At 34.6% G+C, this 13,746-nt stretch overlaps 1 protein-coding gene, 1 long non-coding RNA gene and 1 pseudogene across 2 annotated transcripts; 1 reads left to right on the top strand and 2 right to left on the bottom strand.

Moving 5' to 3' along the window:
- Positions 1-390: 390 nt before the first annotated feature.
- Positions 391-6,606, top strand: LOC126702231 (ABC transporter B family member 25-like; annotated as a pseudogene).
- Positions 2,187-5,652, bottom strand: LOC126702232 (uncharacterized). The gene is made up of 2 exons (XR_007647690.1): positions 5,529-5,652; positions 2,187-4,053 (listed from the first exon to the last, which is right to left on the bottom strand). It is a non-coding gene; the product is annotated as an uncharacterized LOC126702232 (long non-coding RNA).
- A 165-nt stretch (positions 6,607-6,771) lies between the features above and the next one.
- Positions 6,772-8,987, bottom strand: LOC126702230 (transcription termination factor MTERF15, mitochondrial). Its single transcript, XM_050400893.1, has one exon. It carries the CDS (start codon positions 8,879-8,881, stop codon positions 7,505-7,507), a length of 1,377 nt encoding a protein of 458 aa, XP_050256850.1. The 5' UTR covers positions 8,882-8,987; the 3' UTR covers positions 6,772-7,504.
- Between the last annotated feature and the right edge of the window lie 4,759 nt (positions 8,988-13,746).

Genomic DNA, 13,746 nt, shown 5'->3' on the forward strand with positions numbered 1-13,746 from the left:
TAGGTTTGTTAAAATTAGCGGACTGCCCAATAACGCCCATTTGGAGTTGCCCAACAAGCCAAAATGTCAACATCTCTTGTAAATGCCAACGTATTCTTGTATGATATCTTTGTCTCGCTAGAGACATGCCATATTGTTATTGTACATATGTATAATGTATAATGTATATGCTTAAAAATACAATAAGGGTTGTTGCATACACATTTGAACCCATACAACTTTATAAATTATGTTTTGAAAACACGATTTTAGTTCTAATTTAGAAATCTGAAATAACGCGACGCACACACTTTGTACACGCCCGCGTATAATAATCATTTGTATGAGTTAAAAAAAGAAGAAAAAAAAATGTAAAAGACAACTCATGATCCAACCTCAAAACAACGCTGTCTTTATGTAATACTCATACTTGGGAAGTTTCATCCACGATCCTGTACTTTAGTCGTTTCACTTCCACAGTTATCTTGGAACCTGAGACTGCGTCTTTGAGAGACTGTTACCTGTTAGACTGGCCCCACTCTCAGAAAGTGTACAGTATGGAAGGTGATGAGAGAGTTCATCTGTTAGAGAGAGGAGTAAGCCATCTTCTGACCCTTTACTGCCTCTTCATCTCATTTATTTTGTATTTCAGCTATTGGGTTTCATTTTATTTTCATTTCCTCTGTAGCCCTTGTCACATTTTCTTATATATGTTGTTATTCTAAGTTTTGTTTGGTGGGTTGTACATTTTGTTTTTCTTTTTTGCTTCGGTGTTAACTTTATACCGTTTGTTAGTTCCACATTCTGATTACATGCAGAATGTATTTTTGTTTGATGGCTTTTAGATTTAACTTTGTTAGGGAATGCATGCATGTTAATTGCATTGCAAATTTGCAGTTGTATAGGCTTTCTGATTTTAAAGGATGATTTAATGGTAAATATTGCTAATGTTTTTATTTCGTCTGCAAAACACTCTTGGATTCTTCAGTGCTTACAAGTGGAAAGTGTTAAAAAGTGTTTGTGTTTCTTGAATTTCATTCAATTTGCCTCAGTCTATCAAATAAGAACATGAAAGAATACATATGTTTTTACCTTTGCATATAGTTCCAACAGAAGAAGACACATTCTTGAGCTTGTTGCTTGATGCTTTCCACGTGTTTATTTATGGCAAATAGAAATTTCATCTCAGTCACCTATTTGGGTCCACTTTTTTTCTTTCTAGTGAAATGATTCTACTAATATTTTGTAAGTAGTCTGGATTCAAATTCATCCTAGTCTAGGTGACACTTATCAATATTTCTGAGCCTGTTAATACTATTTTGTTTAATCTTAAATAGCGAGGGAGAAAGAGGAATGATGCCTCGACAGATCGTCAATTGATAGACCTTGAGCATGGGGATGCAATACTGGTAATTGCAGCTACTGATAGATCTTGAAATCAATATATAATGTCTATATCACTGATTCAAATTAAGTTAGTGACTTAAACCTTGAAAATTTCAGGCTGCAAATGTGGGATTTTGTAGGGTTATTTCACTTGTAAGTACATATATTTTGGTTATTATTAGTTGAAATAGAGCCTCTCTTTGAGAATGTTAAATAGTTAAAGTCTCATCATATTACAGGCAAAGCCTGATGCAGGGAGGCTAATAATTGAACATTTGCTCTGTTAATTGCATCCACTACAAGTTTACTGATTTTATGTAATCTTTGTATTGGTGCCGTATCTTAATCTTGGATTGTTCAAGCTGGTGTTAAGACATCTTGATTTACACATTGCATTGTTCCTACTGCAGCCAAAATTTGGTGGGAAAATAATTGACATTGTATCAGGAGATATCAAAACACCTGAACAGAAAGCTGAAGCTTATGATGCTGTCAAAAACACCATAGTTGAAATCTTTTTGTTTATCATAGTCGGGTATGAACACTGCTTGCTTTTTGACCCTTGTTATTCTATCCATAATATGCTTACTTCATCTGGCTCCTTCCTAAATAGATATACTGCTTGCTTCATTTCTTCATCCTGTTTAATAGCAAGAATGTGATCAGAATAGAATTCCTATGGGTTTATTATGATCTGCAGATAGCATTTAAAGTTGGAAAGTTCCAATATGTAATCAATAAATTGGCATTAGATTTACAGAAGTTTGCTCTGTTGATTTACTGGATTTTAGTTATCCAAATAGTTCTATCCAATCCGAACGAACCGCATAAAGATTTTTATTGGATTGTGCAAAAGCTCCAGTTCAAATGACATTTCCTCCCTTTGTAAGAGTTAGGTGGAGGGTGAGATCGTGGGTTCAAGACCCACCAGGTGTGTGTAATAAGCAATTAAAAAAATAAAGATTTTTGTGGGTTTACAAATACATCACTAACTATTCCAGACTTCTTATCAGGGCAATTTCTTCAACACTTCGAACATGGTTTTTTTCTTCTGCTAGTGAAAGGGTCGTTGCCCAGTTAAGAAAGAACCTATTTAGTCACCTTGTTCACCAGGTAAAATGTTAGTCTCAACGATTTTTTATTATGTTTTCTTGTATTTATATTCCATTTGGCTGCTGAGGGATGGTTTTTTTTTCTTTGTTTATTTGTCATACTTTGCAGCATATAAGTTCCTGATACAATGGTCTATGAGTTTTGCAGGAAATAGCCTTCTTTGATATCACTCGAACTGGAGAGCTCCTTAGTAGACTATCTGAGGATACTCAGATCATAAAAAGTGCTGCAACTACCAGTCTTTCTGAGGCCCTAAGAAGTCTAGCAACTGCTTTCATTGGTCTTAGCTTCATGTTTGCAACATCATGGAAACTAACATGTAAACACTTGATCATTGAAGCAGTAGTACTTGAACTTGATTTATTTCATCAAGAGTCCAGGAGACTTATCCTAACCAATCATTAATTCTTAGTGTTTGTTCTGGCTGTTGTGCCGGCTCTTTCTGTTGCTGTATGCAAATTTGGCCTTTTCCTTACTGAACTCTCCAGTAAGAATCCAGCTGCAGCTGAAGAAGCTTCTTCAATTGCTGAGGTATATCTATGCAATAAAAGTTTGTTATTTTCACTTATGAAATATAGAAAGATTATGTTGTTGATCGAAAGCCTCAATCAATAAGATATTTTGATGACATGATGATACCTATGAGTGGGTGTTATCAAAAGAAGAGATGATATTCGATGTTCTATTGTTGTTTAGGAATCTTTTGGTGCCTTACGCACAGTGAGATCTTTTGCACAAGAAGGATATGAGATAACATGCTATTCTAAGAAGGTTGATGAGACTTTCAAGCTCGGACTTCAACAAGCGGTGATTTCCCTTGTGCTCTCTCTCCCTCTCTCTCTCTCTCTCTGCAGCTCAATTTCTTTGCTGCCACAGAAAGTCAGTGAACTGTTTATTGGAGGACTAAATGCAGCATCATCACTGTCAGTTATCATAGAAGTGATTTTTGGAGCTAATATGACAATCACAGGTTCCTTAACCATGGGTGCTCTTACGTCATTCATTCTTTATAGTTTTACAGGTAAATTCCATGCCATTTGCAATTTTTTTCATGCAAATGGAGGCATCACTATTCTTATATGAAGATGGGTGTATCATCAAGTTGTTGTAGATTTAAGTATAATTGTCTAGTTGTAAAGATTTCCTGCAAAAGCAGAAGCCTTGTGCACTGGGTAAGACCCTTTATCTGGTTGTAAAGGTTCTTAAATTTTCTTGACTGCGTTCAACTATCTTCTACCTACTGTATATGGACTTATACACCGTTGTAATGAAAGCAGTAGGGGCTAGCAGACGGGTATTCCAGCTTTTGGATCGCGTATCACCCATGCCTATGTCTGGAAATAGGTGTCCTCTGGGGTTTGTTTCTTGCTTAGATCTTGCTCTAATTTTCCAGTAATACATATTCTAATATGAGAGAATTTGTGCATCTTTGGAGTGGTGTAAGGCATGAGGCATCATTAGTGGTGCAGAGTTATGGTGTAGGATACAATATAAGAGCCTTACCTTGGGAATTCTTGTGCTACAAATTTAGACTAAGATAACAATTGTCTGACTTCCCACCCTGCTTGTCCAAACCTGCTAATAAGCTTATCAATATGTCGCAATCATGATAAGAGTATTTTCTTGAAAATTCACTGATGTGTACATGTGTTTATCTATATAATCATATAGATTGTAAATTTGACAATCATTTACAATATCTAATATGAATCTTTGCTTACATTCCCCATTAGTATGATCATTGCATGTCTCATCCCTGAAGGGGCCACAGGTCCCAACATGAATAGTGTTTACCCAAAACCAGTCAATTACATTTCTCCATTCTACTCAGGAATATAATTTCTACCATTAGTTTATTTTTAGCAGTATTTTCTCATCAATTTCCATATTTTACATTAAAAGTAATGTAAATTAATTCCCCAAAACTGTTAGATTAGATTATTACATTTCATTGATTAAACAAGGAATTGCAAAGAATACATGCATAGTTTGCCTGAAAAGAGGGAAAGAATCATTTTCCTGAAAGTGCATGTCCATGATATGAACTATCTGTGAACTGTGATTGTAGTGATCAAGACGGCGAACTGGAGTTGGACGATGTCTGGTTTGCCTATCCATCCCGCCCTAACCATATGATACTAAAGGTAATCTTTTTTGCTTTAATTACTTCTTATATGTTTCAGTACGTACATTCCTTTATAGAAAACTGATTTTGTGCTGATAAATGATTGATTATGTTCTGTGAATAACAGGGAGTAACTTTAAAACTGCAGCCTGGATCAAAGGTTGCTCTTGTTGGCCCTAGTGGTGGCGGAAAAGTAATATTTCTTTAACTTTTTATTTTCATATATTCTTTGGTTCATATTGTTACCATGTTTATCAGAACCTTTAAATGACATTCTGAACTGAAACAGGACTAGGTGTACTTATTACTACTCATGCATTTAATTCATTGTTTCCTGCAAACGACAATAGCAAACTTGATTGAAAGGTTTTATGACCCAATCCAGGGAAAGATTCTTCTTAATGGGGTTCCTCTCGTCGAGATATCACATGAACATCTACACAGAAAGGTAATTGTTTTGCTCAATTACACAGAAATGTAATGTTGAGTAAATCCTATTGTTGCTCCTACATATTCAAAAACACACTACAATTTAAGTTTCTACATATTCAAAAACACAGCCCATAAAATGTATTCAATTTCATTTCTAGATCATTTTCTCCAGGCATAAGATGTAGAGTTCAATATTCTTTCAAATATTATCATATACTAGACTTTGCTTTTATAATGTGTAGATCAGTATTGTGAGCCAGGAGCCTGTTCTATTCAACTGCTCCATAGAGGAGAACATAGCCTATGGATTTGATGGCAAAGTCAACAGTATTGATTTGGAAAATGTAGCTGTAAGATTTAACATCATTTCTTACCCAGTATCCTAACTTCTAATTAAAAAGTATAAAACCTTCAGTACTGACTATCTTAATGGTGAGAATTGCAGAAAATGGCCAATGCACATGAATTCATATCAAAGTTTCTAGACAAATACCAAACATTTGTTGGAGAACGTGGAGTAAGGCTTTCTGGAGGTCAGAAACAGAGAGTAGCAATTGCAAGAGCCCTGCTGATGAACCCAAGAATTCTCCTCTTAGATGAAGTCACAAGTGCTTTGGATTCTGAAAGCGAATACCTAGTACAGGTGAGCATCACAAATTATCTTCAAAATTCTTTATATTGGTCTGCTAACAACAAAGTATAGTCTTTGTGATTTGTGAGTTTATGCAATAAATTCACAATTTCTCATGTTCTGTGTACCTTATAGGATGCTATGGATTCTTTGATGAAGGGAAGGACTGTTTTGGTAATAGCTCATAGGCTGTCAACTGTTAAAAGTGCAAACATTGTGGCAGTTGTTTCTGATGGTCAGATAGTTGAGAGTGGCACTCATGATGGTGTCTACACTGCATTAGTGAAGAGAGGACTACAAGGAACCAAAACTGAAATTTATTTTTGGAACATAATTATGTATAAGCAAGGTTGGAAAACAATCAAGTTAAATAGAGTAATAAACATGGTAGCATTTTATTTTTAATGTGCGTCTTCTTCTGCATGGCACATAGTAGTATAGTACTCTTCGCAAATCAAGCCATTATCAAGAACCAATCCCACCTTAACTATTAGTCTTCACATCTCAACAGAACCAACTTTGGAATAGAGTTTAACCAAATAAAAAAAAAAACTTTGGAATAGAATTCTATTTTGAATGCAAGGGTAATCTTTGCTGCTAGTGCAAGTAAGGTAAGGGACGGGCAAAGAAAGGACACTACTCAGATATTATATGGCAAGTGCCACTCACTTGTCATCCTAGTGTAGAATAGAAGGTAGATGGTAAGAGGCATAAATGGTAGCCATATTTGCTCGAAATGATCCATGGCAATGACAAGAGCACTCTGGCTTAATTAGAATAACAAGGCTACTTGCTCAGCCTTTGGACTAGGCTTATAGACTGAGCGTTAAGCAGGTTTTTGCTTGGGGTTTCGCAAGGACAGTAGGCAAATCTGCCTCTACCACCTCCAGAAATTTATTTGGTAGTTGGTTCGGTGGCCATTAAGAGGACATTGCTAATTTTTCTAATCCTCTATAGCAGTTAAATCAGAAATGCATGTAACCTCTAATACAAATGAAAATGTTCCGAGTTACACAATGTGTGCATCTCTCTCTCTCTCTCTCTCTCTCTATATATATATATATATATGTATATATATTTGGCCGGAAGAAATGAAGGGCAAAAAGTTGATCTGCTCGAGCAATATTCCCTAAGTGCAAGACAAACAATCTTAATAAAATTACACACAGTCTTCTTTCTTATATGTATAATTACAAACTAATTTGCTAAATCAAGTATAATGTACAGGTCAGTGAATGAGTGGCGCAGCATCCAATTTTTGCTGATTGCCACCCTCTTTTGCATAAAGAAAGTAAAGGTCTGAACAGTACAATGTGCTTCAAAAATTATGAAGCAGGAGGAGGATTAATATTGCAACCTAGTTTCTGTGACAACTACGAGCCAAGTAAATCAGCAACATTGAGAAAAGAACCAGAAATTTCAGCCCCACAGCTTACTTTCCTGAAGTTGCTTGTAATCCACTTCCTCTAGTCTCTTGCTCATCCAATGTTACATCAGCCATTCATTTAACTAGCATGCATATCAGCAAGCACACCACCAAATTTCCTTTATGAGTAGTAAGTTAAGTCCCAACAGTAATGTATTCCTGCTACTTCAACAAGAGGTTTGCATGCATCCAAAAGAGCATCTATCAAAAGCCAAGTCAGGAAATGTCTGCAGAATACATTCTCATACAATGCAGGGATCCTTTACCAAACACTAGAAGAAAAATAATCATGAAATCAAACTTCATCATTGAGAATGTAACAGAAAAAACTCAATCATGAACTCTTCAATTCAGATAACGAAGATGATTCATGAAGCACTTCATGAGACCAATCTCTTCTCTCTCTCCTCCTTTAACCTAGTGATTCCATGAAGCATTTCATGTTTATCACATCTTCCTTGGAGTCTGAGTGCTGTTGTGCCTTAAAGAGCTTCCAAAGACCAACTGGATGTTGGCTTTTAACTTCAACACTACCTGAAAATCTCCCAAACATTTTTTCACACTCCGGATATGGCTTGACATAAAGATTGTAAAATCTAAGCCTACTTGGCTTTATCAAATCCTTCAACTGCAATTCAAAACCAAGCCCACCTTTTTCTCTCAAATACTCGATCACATTGTATCGAGGAACAATCTGTTTTTCAAAGTTCACACCCAAATACTCAGGTACATCAACCAAGCAACCAACATTGAATTTCATCCTATGCACCAAAAACTCTATCTTCTTCTCAATGTCCTCAATCTCATATATAATCAATCTTGGCTCTTTCCACAACACCTTAAAAGATTCTCTCCGAATCAAACCATGTTTGCATAAGCAGTCAACTCTCAGTTTCACTTCAAACCCAGCTCTAAATGCTCCTTTAATAAAAATTTTCTCCTTGATTGGCTCCCGGCATTTCAAAGTCCTCAGCAATTCCAAACACCGTGAAAGTTCTCCCAATTCCATACCAAGAATTCTCGGCTCCCTAACAATTTCTTTCCTAATCAAATCCTCACTAAACCCCAAACCCCCAAACTCAGAAAGCAATGGCTTCAACCTATCTTCAACCCCAAATCTTAAAATACTAGGAAACGAACGAAACACCCGATCAAGTTCATTCCTTGGAATCCCAATTACCATCAAGAATTCAATTCTCCGATGCATTTCCTTCTCATTCATCATAATTACTCTAGGAAAACCCTCTAAAACCCGGCTCACAGCACCATCAGTAACCCCAAAACCCCTCAAAACCTTAACACTCCTAGAAAATCCATCTGGGTCCAACTGGAATCTCCTAGCAAGTTCGAGCACATTCATGATCATCATCGGGGAAGCACCCGAAAACCCGAATTCAGATAAACCCATTTCCCACTTCCTAAGGAATTCAAATTCCAAGACCCCAGGACAGTCAGATATCAATGAAACCAAAGATTTCTGTGGAATTTTAAGTTTTAAGAGAACACCCAGAGAGTTTTCGAGCTCATGTGAAGTGATGTTGAGTAAAAAACTGTGTCTTGTGAGGAAACTGTGGAGTTGTGAGGTTGGGAAACCGTACCTTTGGAGGACATTGGCGAGGGAAATCTGTTTCCTGTAGTGGGACTGGTGAGAAGCAGTTGGGGCTGTTGTTGATGAAAAGGAGTGGGATTTTTGTGTTGGCAAAGTTGGTGGTGATGGTGGTTTTGGAGTTGAAGTGAGATGATGAAGGGTGGCTCTGGTTAGAACCCGAACTCGACCCCTCAGGGCCATTGATGCCAACCAGAAGGGCTTGCCCAAGGCGATGAGGCTGAGAATGCAGTTCAACGATGCTGTCTAGGCTAGTTTCTTTTGAGTGTGTGTACCAGGATCTATTGTTTTGGACTATGGGCTCATAACTCATTTTTAAAAAAAAAAAACTTTGGTATATACAATTATTAACAAAGTAAATTTTAATTTTAATCCATATATAATTAGGGTTATAGTATAAAGATTAAGGTTAAAGAGTTTAACTTTAAAAAAAAAAAAAAAAAGTAAGATTAAAGAGAAAATAAATTTAATGTTATGAAATTTATGAAAATCTATATATTTTCCAATTTTATAAGTGATTATGAATTTAATTTATTTATATATTTTATTAATTATTTATTTATGACATCACCGATTTGACCATCTGTTAGAAAACCAATCCTCTTTTTAGTTCTTTATCCGATCTAGTTTTTAAAACCATAGTCTAACCTTAAGAGATTGGCTTTCTCCTCTCGTTCATAATAAACAATACGCGATTCTGTGAAACACTATTATTGGTAAGTTAACAAGTCAGAGCCGTTTTTTAAATAATTAAAAAAATGCTTTAAAAATTGGTACTTTATGAAGAAGAAGAATCACATAATAGGGTAGTATTAATGAGCACCATAAGGTGTTTGTCAAGAAATTGCTTTATGTCATTTTTTTTTTTTTATGTCAAATTTTTTACTAACTTTATAAGATGTCGAGTTAGCAGAACTAATTTTTTGAGTTCCATTTATCACTCTAGCCATATTACTAATACCTCTCATCAATTTATGCCGAATTTTTATTAGCTAGACCCGCAATAACCCATCCTTAAAAAAAAAAAAAAAAACCTTACGGTACCCATTAACATTTCCGTAATATTAATATAATTTTAAAAAAAAATGAAGAATCACACAATATATATTTTATATATTTAAGGTCATCAAGTCATGGTCTTGATGACTTCGAGTATTTGGATACAGCAAATAATACATGGTTTCATGAAACACTGGTTATGGTAGGTCAAAAAGTCAAAGTAAATTTTTTTTTTATTTAAAAAAAAATGGTACTTTATGAAAGAATAAGAAGAATCACATAAGCTAGCAATTGCACAATTATCATCAACATTATTCTCAGCTTCCTACTACTTACCTTCATTTTCATTGCAACAGTAATTTAAAAAGTGTTGATTTATTACATTAGTATTTTATTACTGTAATAACTTTTAAATTTTTGTTGCAATAAATGATGTATTGCAATGAAATTAATTGTTAAAACAATATGTACCCCTATTATAAATAAATAAGTTGTTGCAACAGGTCAAACCCAAAATATGTAAAAAATTTCAAGCAAGCTTCTAACTTGGTTTTGGAATTGGATTTCAAACATTGACAGCATCAACCTCTTTGACAACAAGATAGAATAGGATACATCAGACATTGTGTTGTATTCTTCTGAAATAAATCTAAGATCTAATCATTTCAAGGGTCAAACGCCAAAATTTTCTGCAGAGGTCAAAGTGCTCAATATAATTAACGACTCATTTTCTAGACCCATTTCCATGTTCTTGTGGTAAAAAAATGAATAAAAACAAAAAATTTTGAGATTTAGATGCATCAAAAAAATCTCTTATCAAGAGAAATTTCTCATTATTGAAGATACTAGCAATCTTTGACCCATTTGAACTTAGGGAGCCATAATATGGTTGGTAGTTAGACTCAAAACATTGCATTTACTAAACAATAGCATCTCTAAAAATATTCCTTCATCATTTAAAAAGTGCTTAAATCTAAGGCTTATTGATATAGGTGATAATCATTTCCCAGGAATCATACCACTCTAAAATGGACAAATGACAACTCTTTCAATTCTAAAACTAAGATCAAATGTATTCAAGGGTCATACACCTCTACAAATATGCCAACTTTCTTTTCTAGGGTATCAAATCTTGCCAGTAATAGCTTAGCAAGGCCCATACCCGATTGCTTAAAAAATCTTACTACCATGGCATTCCCAAGGAAAAGTTTTAGAAATGGTTTTAATGATTTGAGTAAATATGGAGCATATTTTGAGACACTTATGTTGTTTTCCAAAGGAAATGAATTAGAATATGAAAGGAGCTTTTTTTTTTTTATATAACATGATAGACTTTTAAGTAACAACTTGTTTGGATCAATTCCTGATGAAATTTTAGACATTTCCGAATTGATTTTTTTGAACTTGTCTCAAAATCATTTGATGGGAAAGATACCATAAAATTTTGGGAAAATGAAAGCATTAGAGTCAGCTGATCTCTCACGAAATAATCTATCAAGTGAAATTCCTTCAACGATGTCTAATTTGACATTTCTTAGTCACTTGGACTTGTCATATGTCAGGTAGAATTCCTTCAAGCACACAATTTCATTCTTTTAATGAGCTTAACTTTATTGAAAATTCTCAACTTTTTGGTGATCCTCTTCTAAAGAAATGTACAGTAGACAAAGGAAAGGCTAGCAGTAGACATGCTAGCATGCAAGACAAGGAAGATGAGTTTATAACCTTAGAGTTCTATGGTACTATGGCCTTCGGAGTTGTCGTCGGTTTTTTCGGGAGTTTATTGCAATAAAAATTATCAATGCAATAAAGTCATTGCAACAAAAAAATTTATTGTTGCAATGACATTTTTCATTGCAATACATCTTATTGCAACACAAAAAATTTGTTGCGCGTTGTTGTAATAAACTCCATGGCAATAGGTTATTGCAACAAAAAGTATCAATGCAATAAAGTCTTAGCAACAATTTTTTTTTTATTTTAAAAATAATGTTATTGCAACAAAACTAGCCATTGCAATTGTGACAATAAGTATGGATTATATTGATTGAATGATCTAATAACAATGAATTTCTAGCAATATGTTATTGCAATGACATGTTTTGTTGCAATAATTTATCACAACAGCTTTTTACATTGCAATAAGTTATTCCAACAACATTTTTCATTGCAATAAGTTATTCCAACGACTTGATTTGCTGTAATAAGATATTGCAACAATAATTTTCGTTGCAATAAATATATTTATCAGGTAGAATTTCTTCAAGCACACAATTTTCATTTTTTTTAATGAACTTAACTTCATTGAAAATTCTCAACTTTGTGGTGATTCTCTTCCAAAGAAATGTATAGTAGATAGAGGAAAGGCTGGAGTTTTGTGGTAGTGTGGCTAGAGTTGTCGTCCTCGTAGGTTTTTGGTACATTACTACTAAATAATTCATAGAGATTCTCCTATATCAAGTTCTTGAACAAAATCAAAGATAAGCTTATTTGACATCAGCAATGAATATGGTTGGATTATAGAGGCAGTTTCAAACCTAGTTGATTTTCAGCACACAAACAAATGGTAATAGTTGTTTCTCTGCCATCATTATCAATTAATGTAGGGTTATAATGAAAGTCACATCTCTTTTAATTGTTTATCCCCCGTTTTCATATATCTCTATTACCTCTGAAAAAATGAAACTCATGTGACGATGCCACATAGTATGAGCACCTTTAATGTCAATACCGTATTTTGTTCGACCTCAATTCACGCGTCAAAACAAATGCCAAAAATCCAAATAAAATTGAAAAAAAAAATGTGCAATTTACAAGTTTCAAAGCCAAAAAAAATAAATACAACATGATTGGATATTAGATCAAAGGGTCACAATATTCAAAAACCACTTTTTGTAGCAATTAAGGCCAAAATCCTAATTGGGTATGGTTGAAAAGTTGACTTTTTTGATCCAACCGTCTGATCACATTTAATCTTGAACTATCTTGTAGGGCATATTTTTCCCTTAGAAAAGATAGTTTACGGTCCAAAATCGTAGTTAAAATGGATGAGATATCGCCAAAACACCAAAAACCTTAATCCTCACTTTTTTCAGGAAAAACAGACAGATTTTGACCCGACTTCGTGCAATAAATTGTACCGATTGGGCAAGAACTAAAGCAATCTGGCTAGACCATCTTGAAGAACAAGGTCTTAGCTATTTTTATATAAAAAGGACATGACGATACCTACCTTGGATTGGAAGATACGATTTTTTTAAGAAAAAATGTCACAGAATTTTTCAACATTGTGTCACCTTTCTTCCGAGTGCGATATCTTAAGGACCATAGCTCCAAATCGAACAAGGCTAGGACCATTGGAAACTCAACATCCAAAACTTTTCAGAAATATAAAGTTTGAAGAAAACAAAGCTCGGAAAGGCCTTCAAACAGCTACGCAAAGATTGGGTCAGAAATCAGGAAAAAAACAAAATAAACTGATGAGGTGGCAAAAATGAGAGGCTAGCTTAGGGAGAAATACCCCCCATTTCCTCATTTCCCTATAAATACCCCCCCCCCAAATTTTTTGTGAAAAAAGAAGCGAAAAATCATGGAGAAAATGAGTGAAAAATAGAGAAATAGGGAGAAAAAATAAGAGAAAATTAGGAAAAAAAAAAGTGAGAAAATTCTTTTTTGAAGCTGTTTTATGGCCTCAGTATCCGGGTTGAATTTTCCAATTCCCCATGCTTTCGGTTCTGCCCTACATGCTTTAATTTTGTCTTTTATTTTGGCCAAACCAACCCCCTCATTCCCACCTCCATTCCATGCTCCTTGAACTGTTTTGATTTGCTCACTGCTATATGTTTGGCTTATTTTTCTATCAAAACTTGTGTGCAAAGTGAATGCCAAAACTGAATTTGCATGGGTTTTCATTGGCCTATTTTTCTGTCACATTTTTTTGGATTTTCTAGCCTCCTTTTTTATCAAACAAGGTGTCACTGAGAAGTAATTAAGGTGATTGATGAAAAGGAATGAGATTTTAGTGTTGGGAAAGTTGGTGGTGGTTTTGG

The sequence above is a fragment of the Quercus robur genome, chromosome 10 (assembly GCF_932294415.1).
Source record: "Quercus robur chromosome 10, dhQueRobu3.1, whole genome shotgun sequence".
NCBI classification, from domain to species: Eukaryota; Viridiplantae; Streptophyta; class Magnoliopsida; order Fagales; family Fagaceae; genus Quercus; species Quercus robur.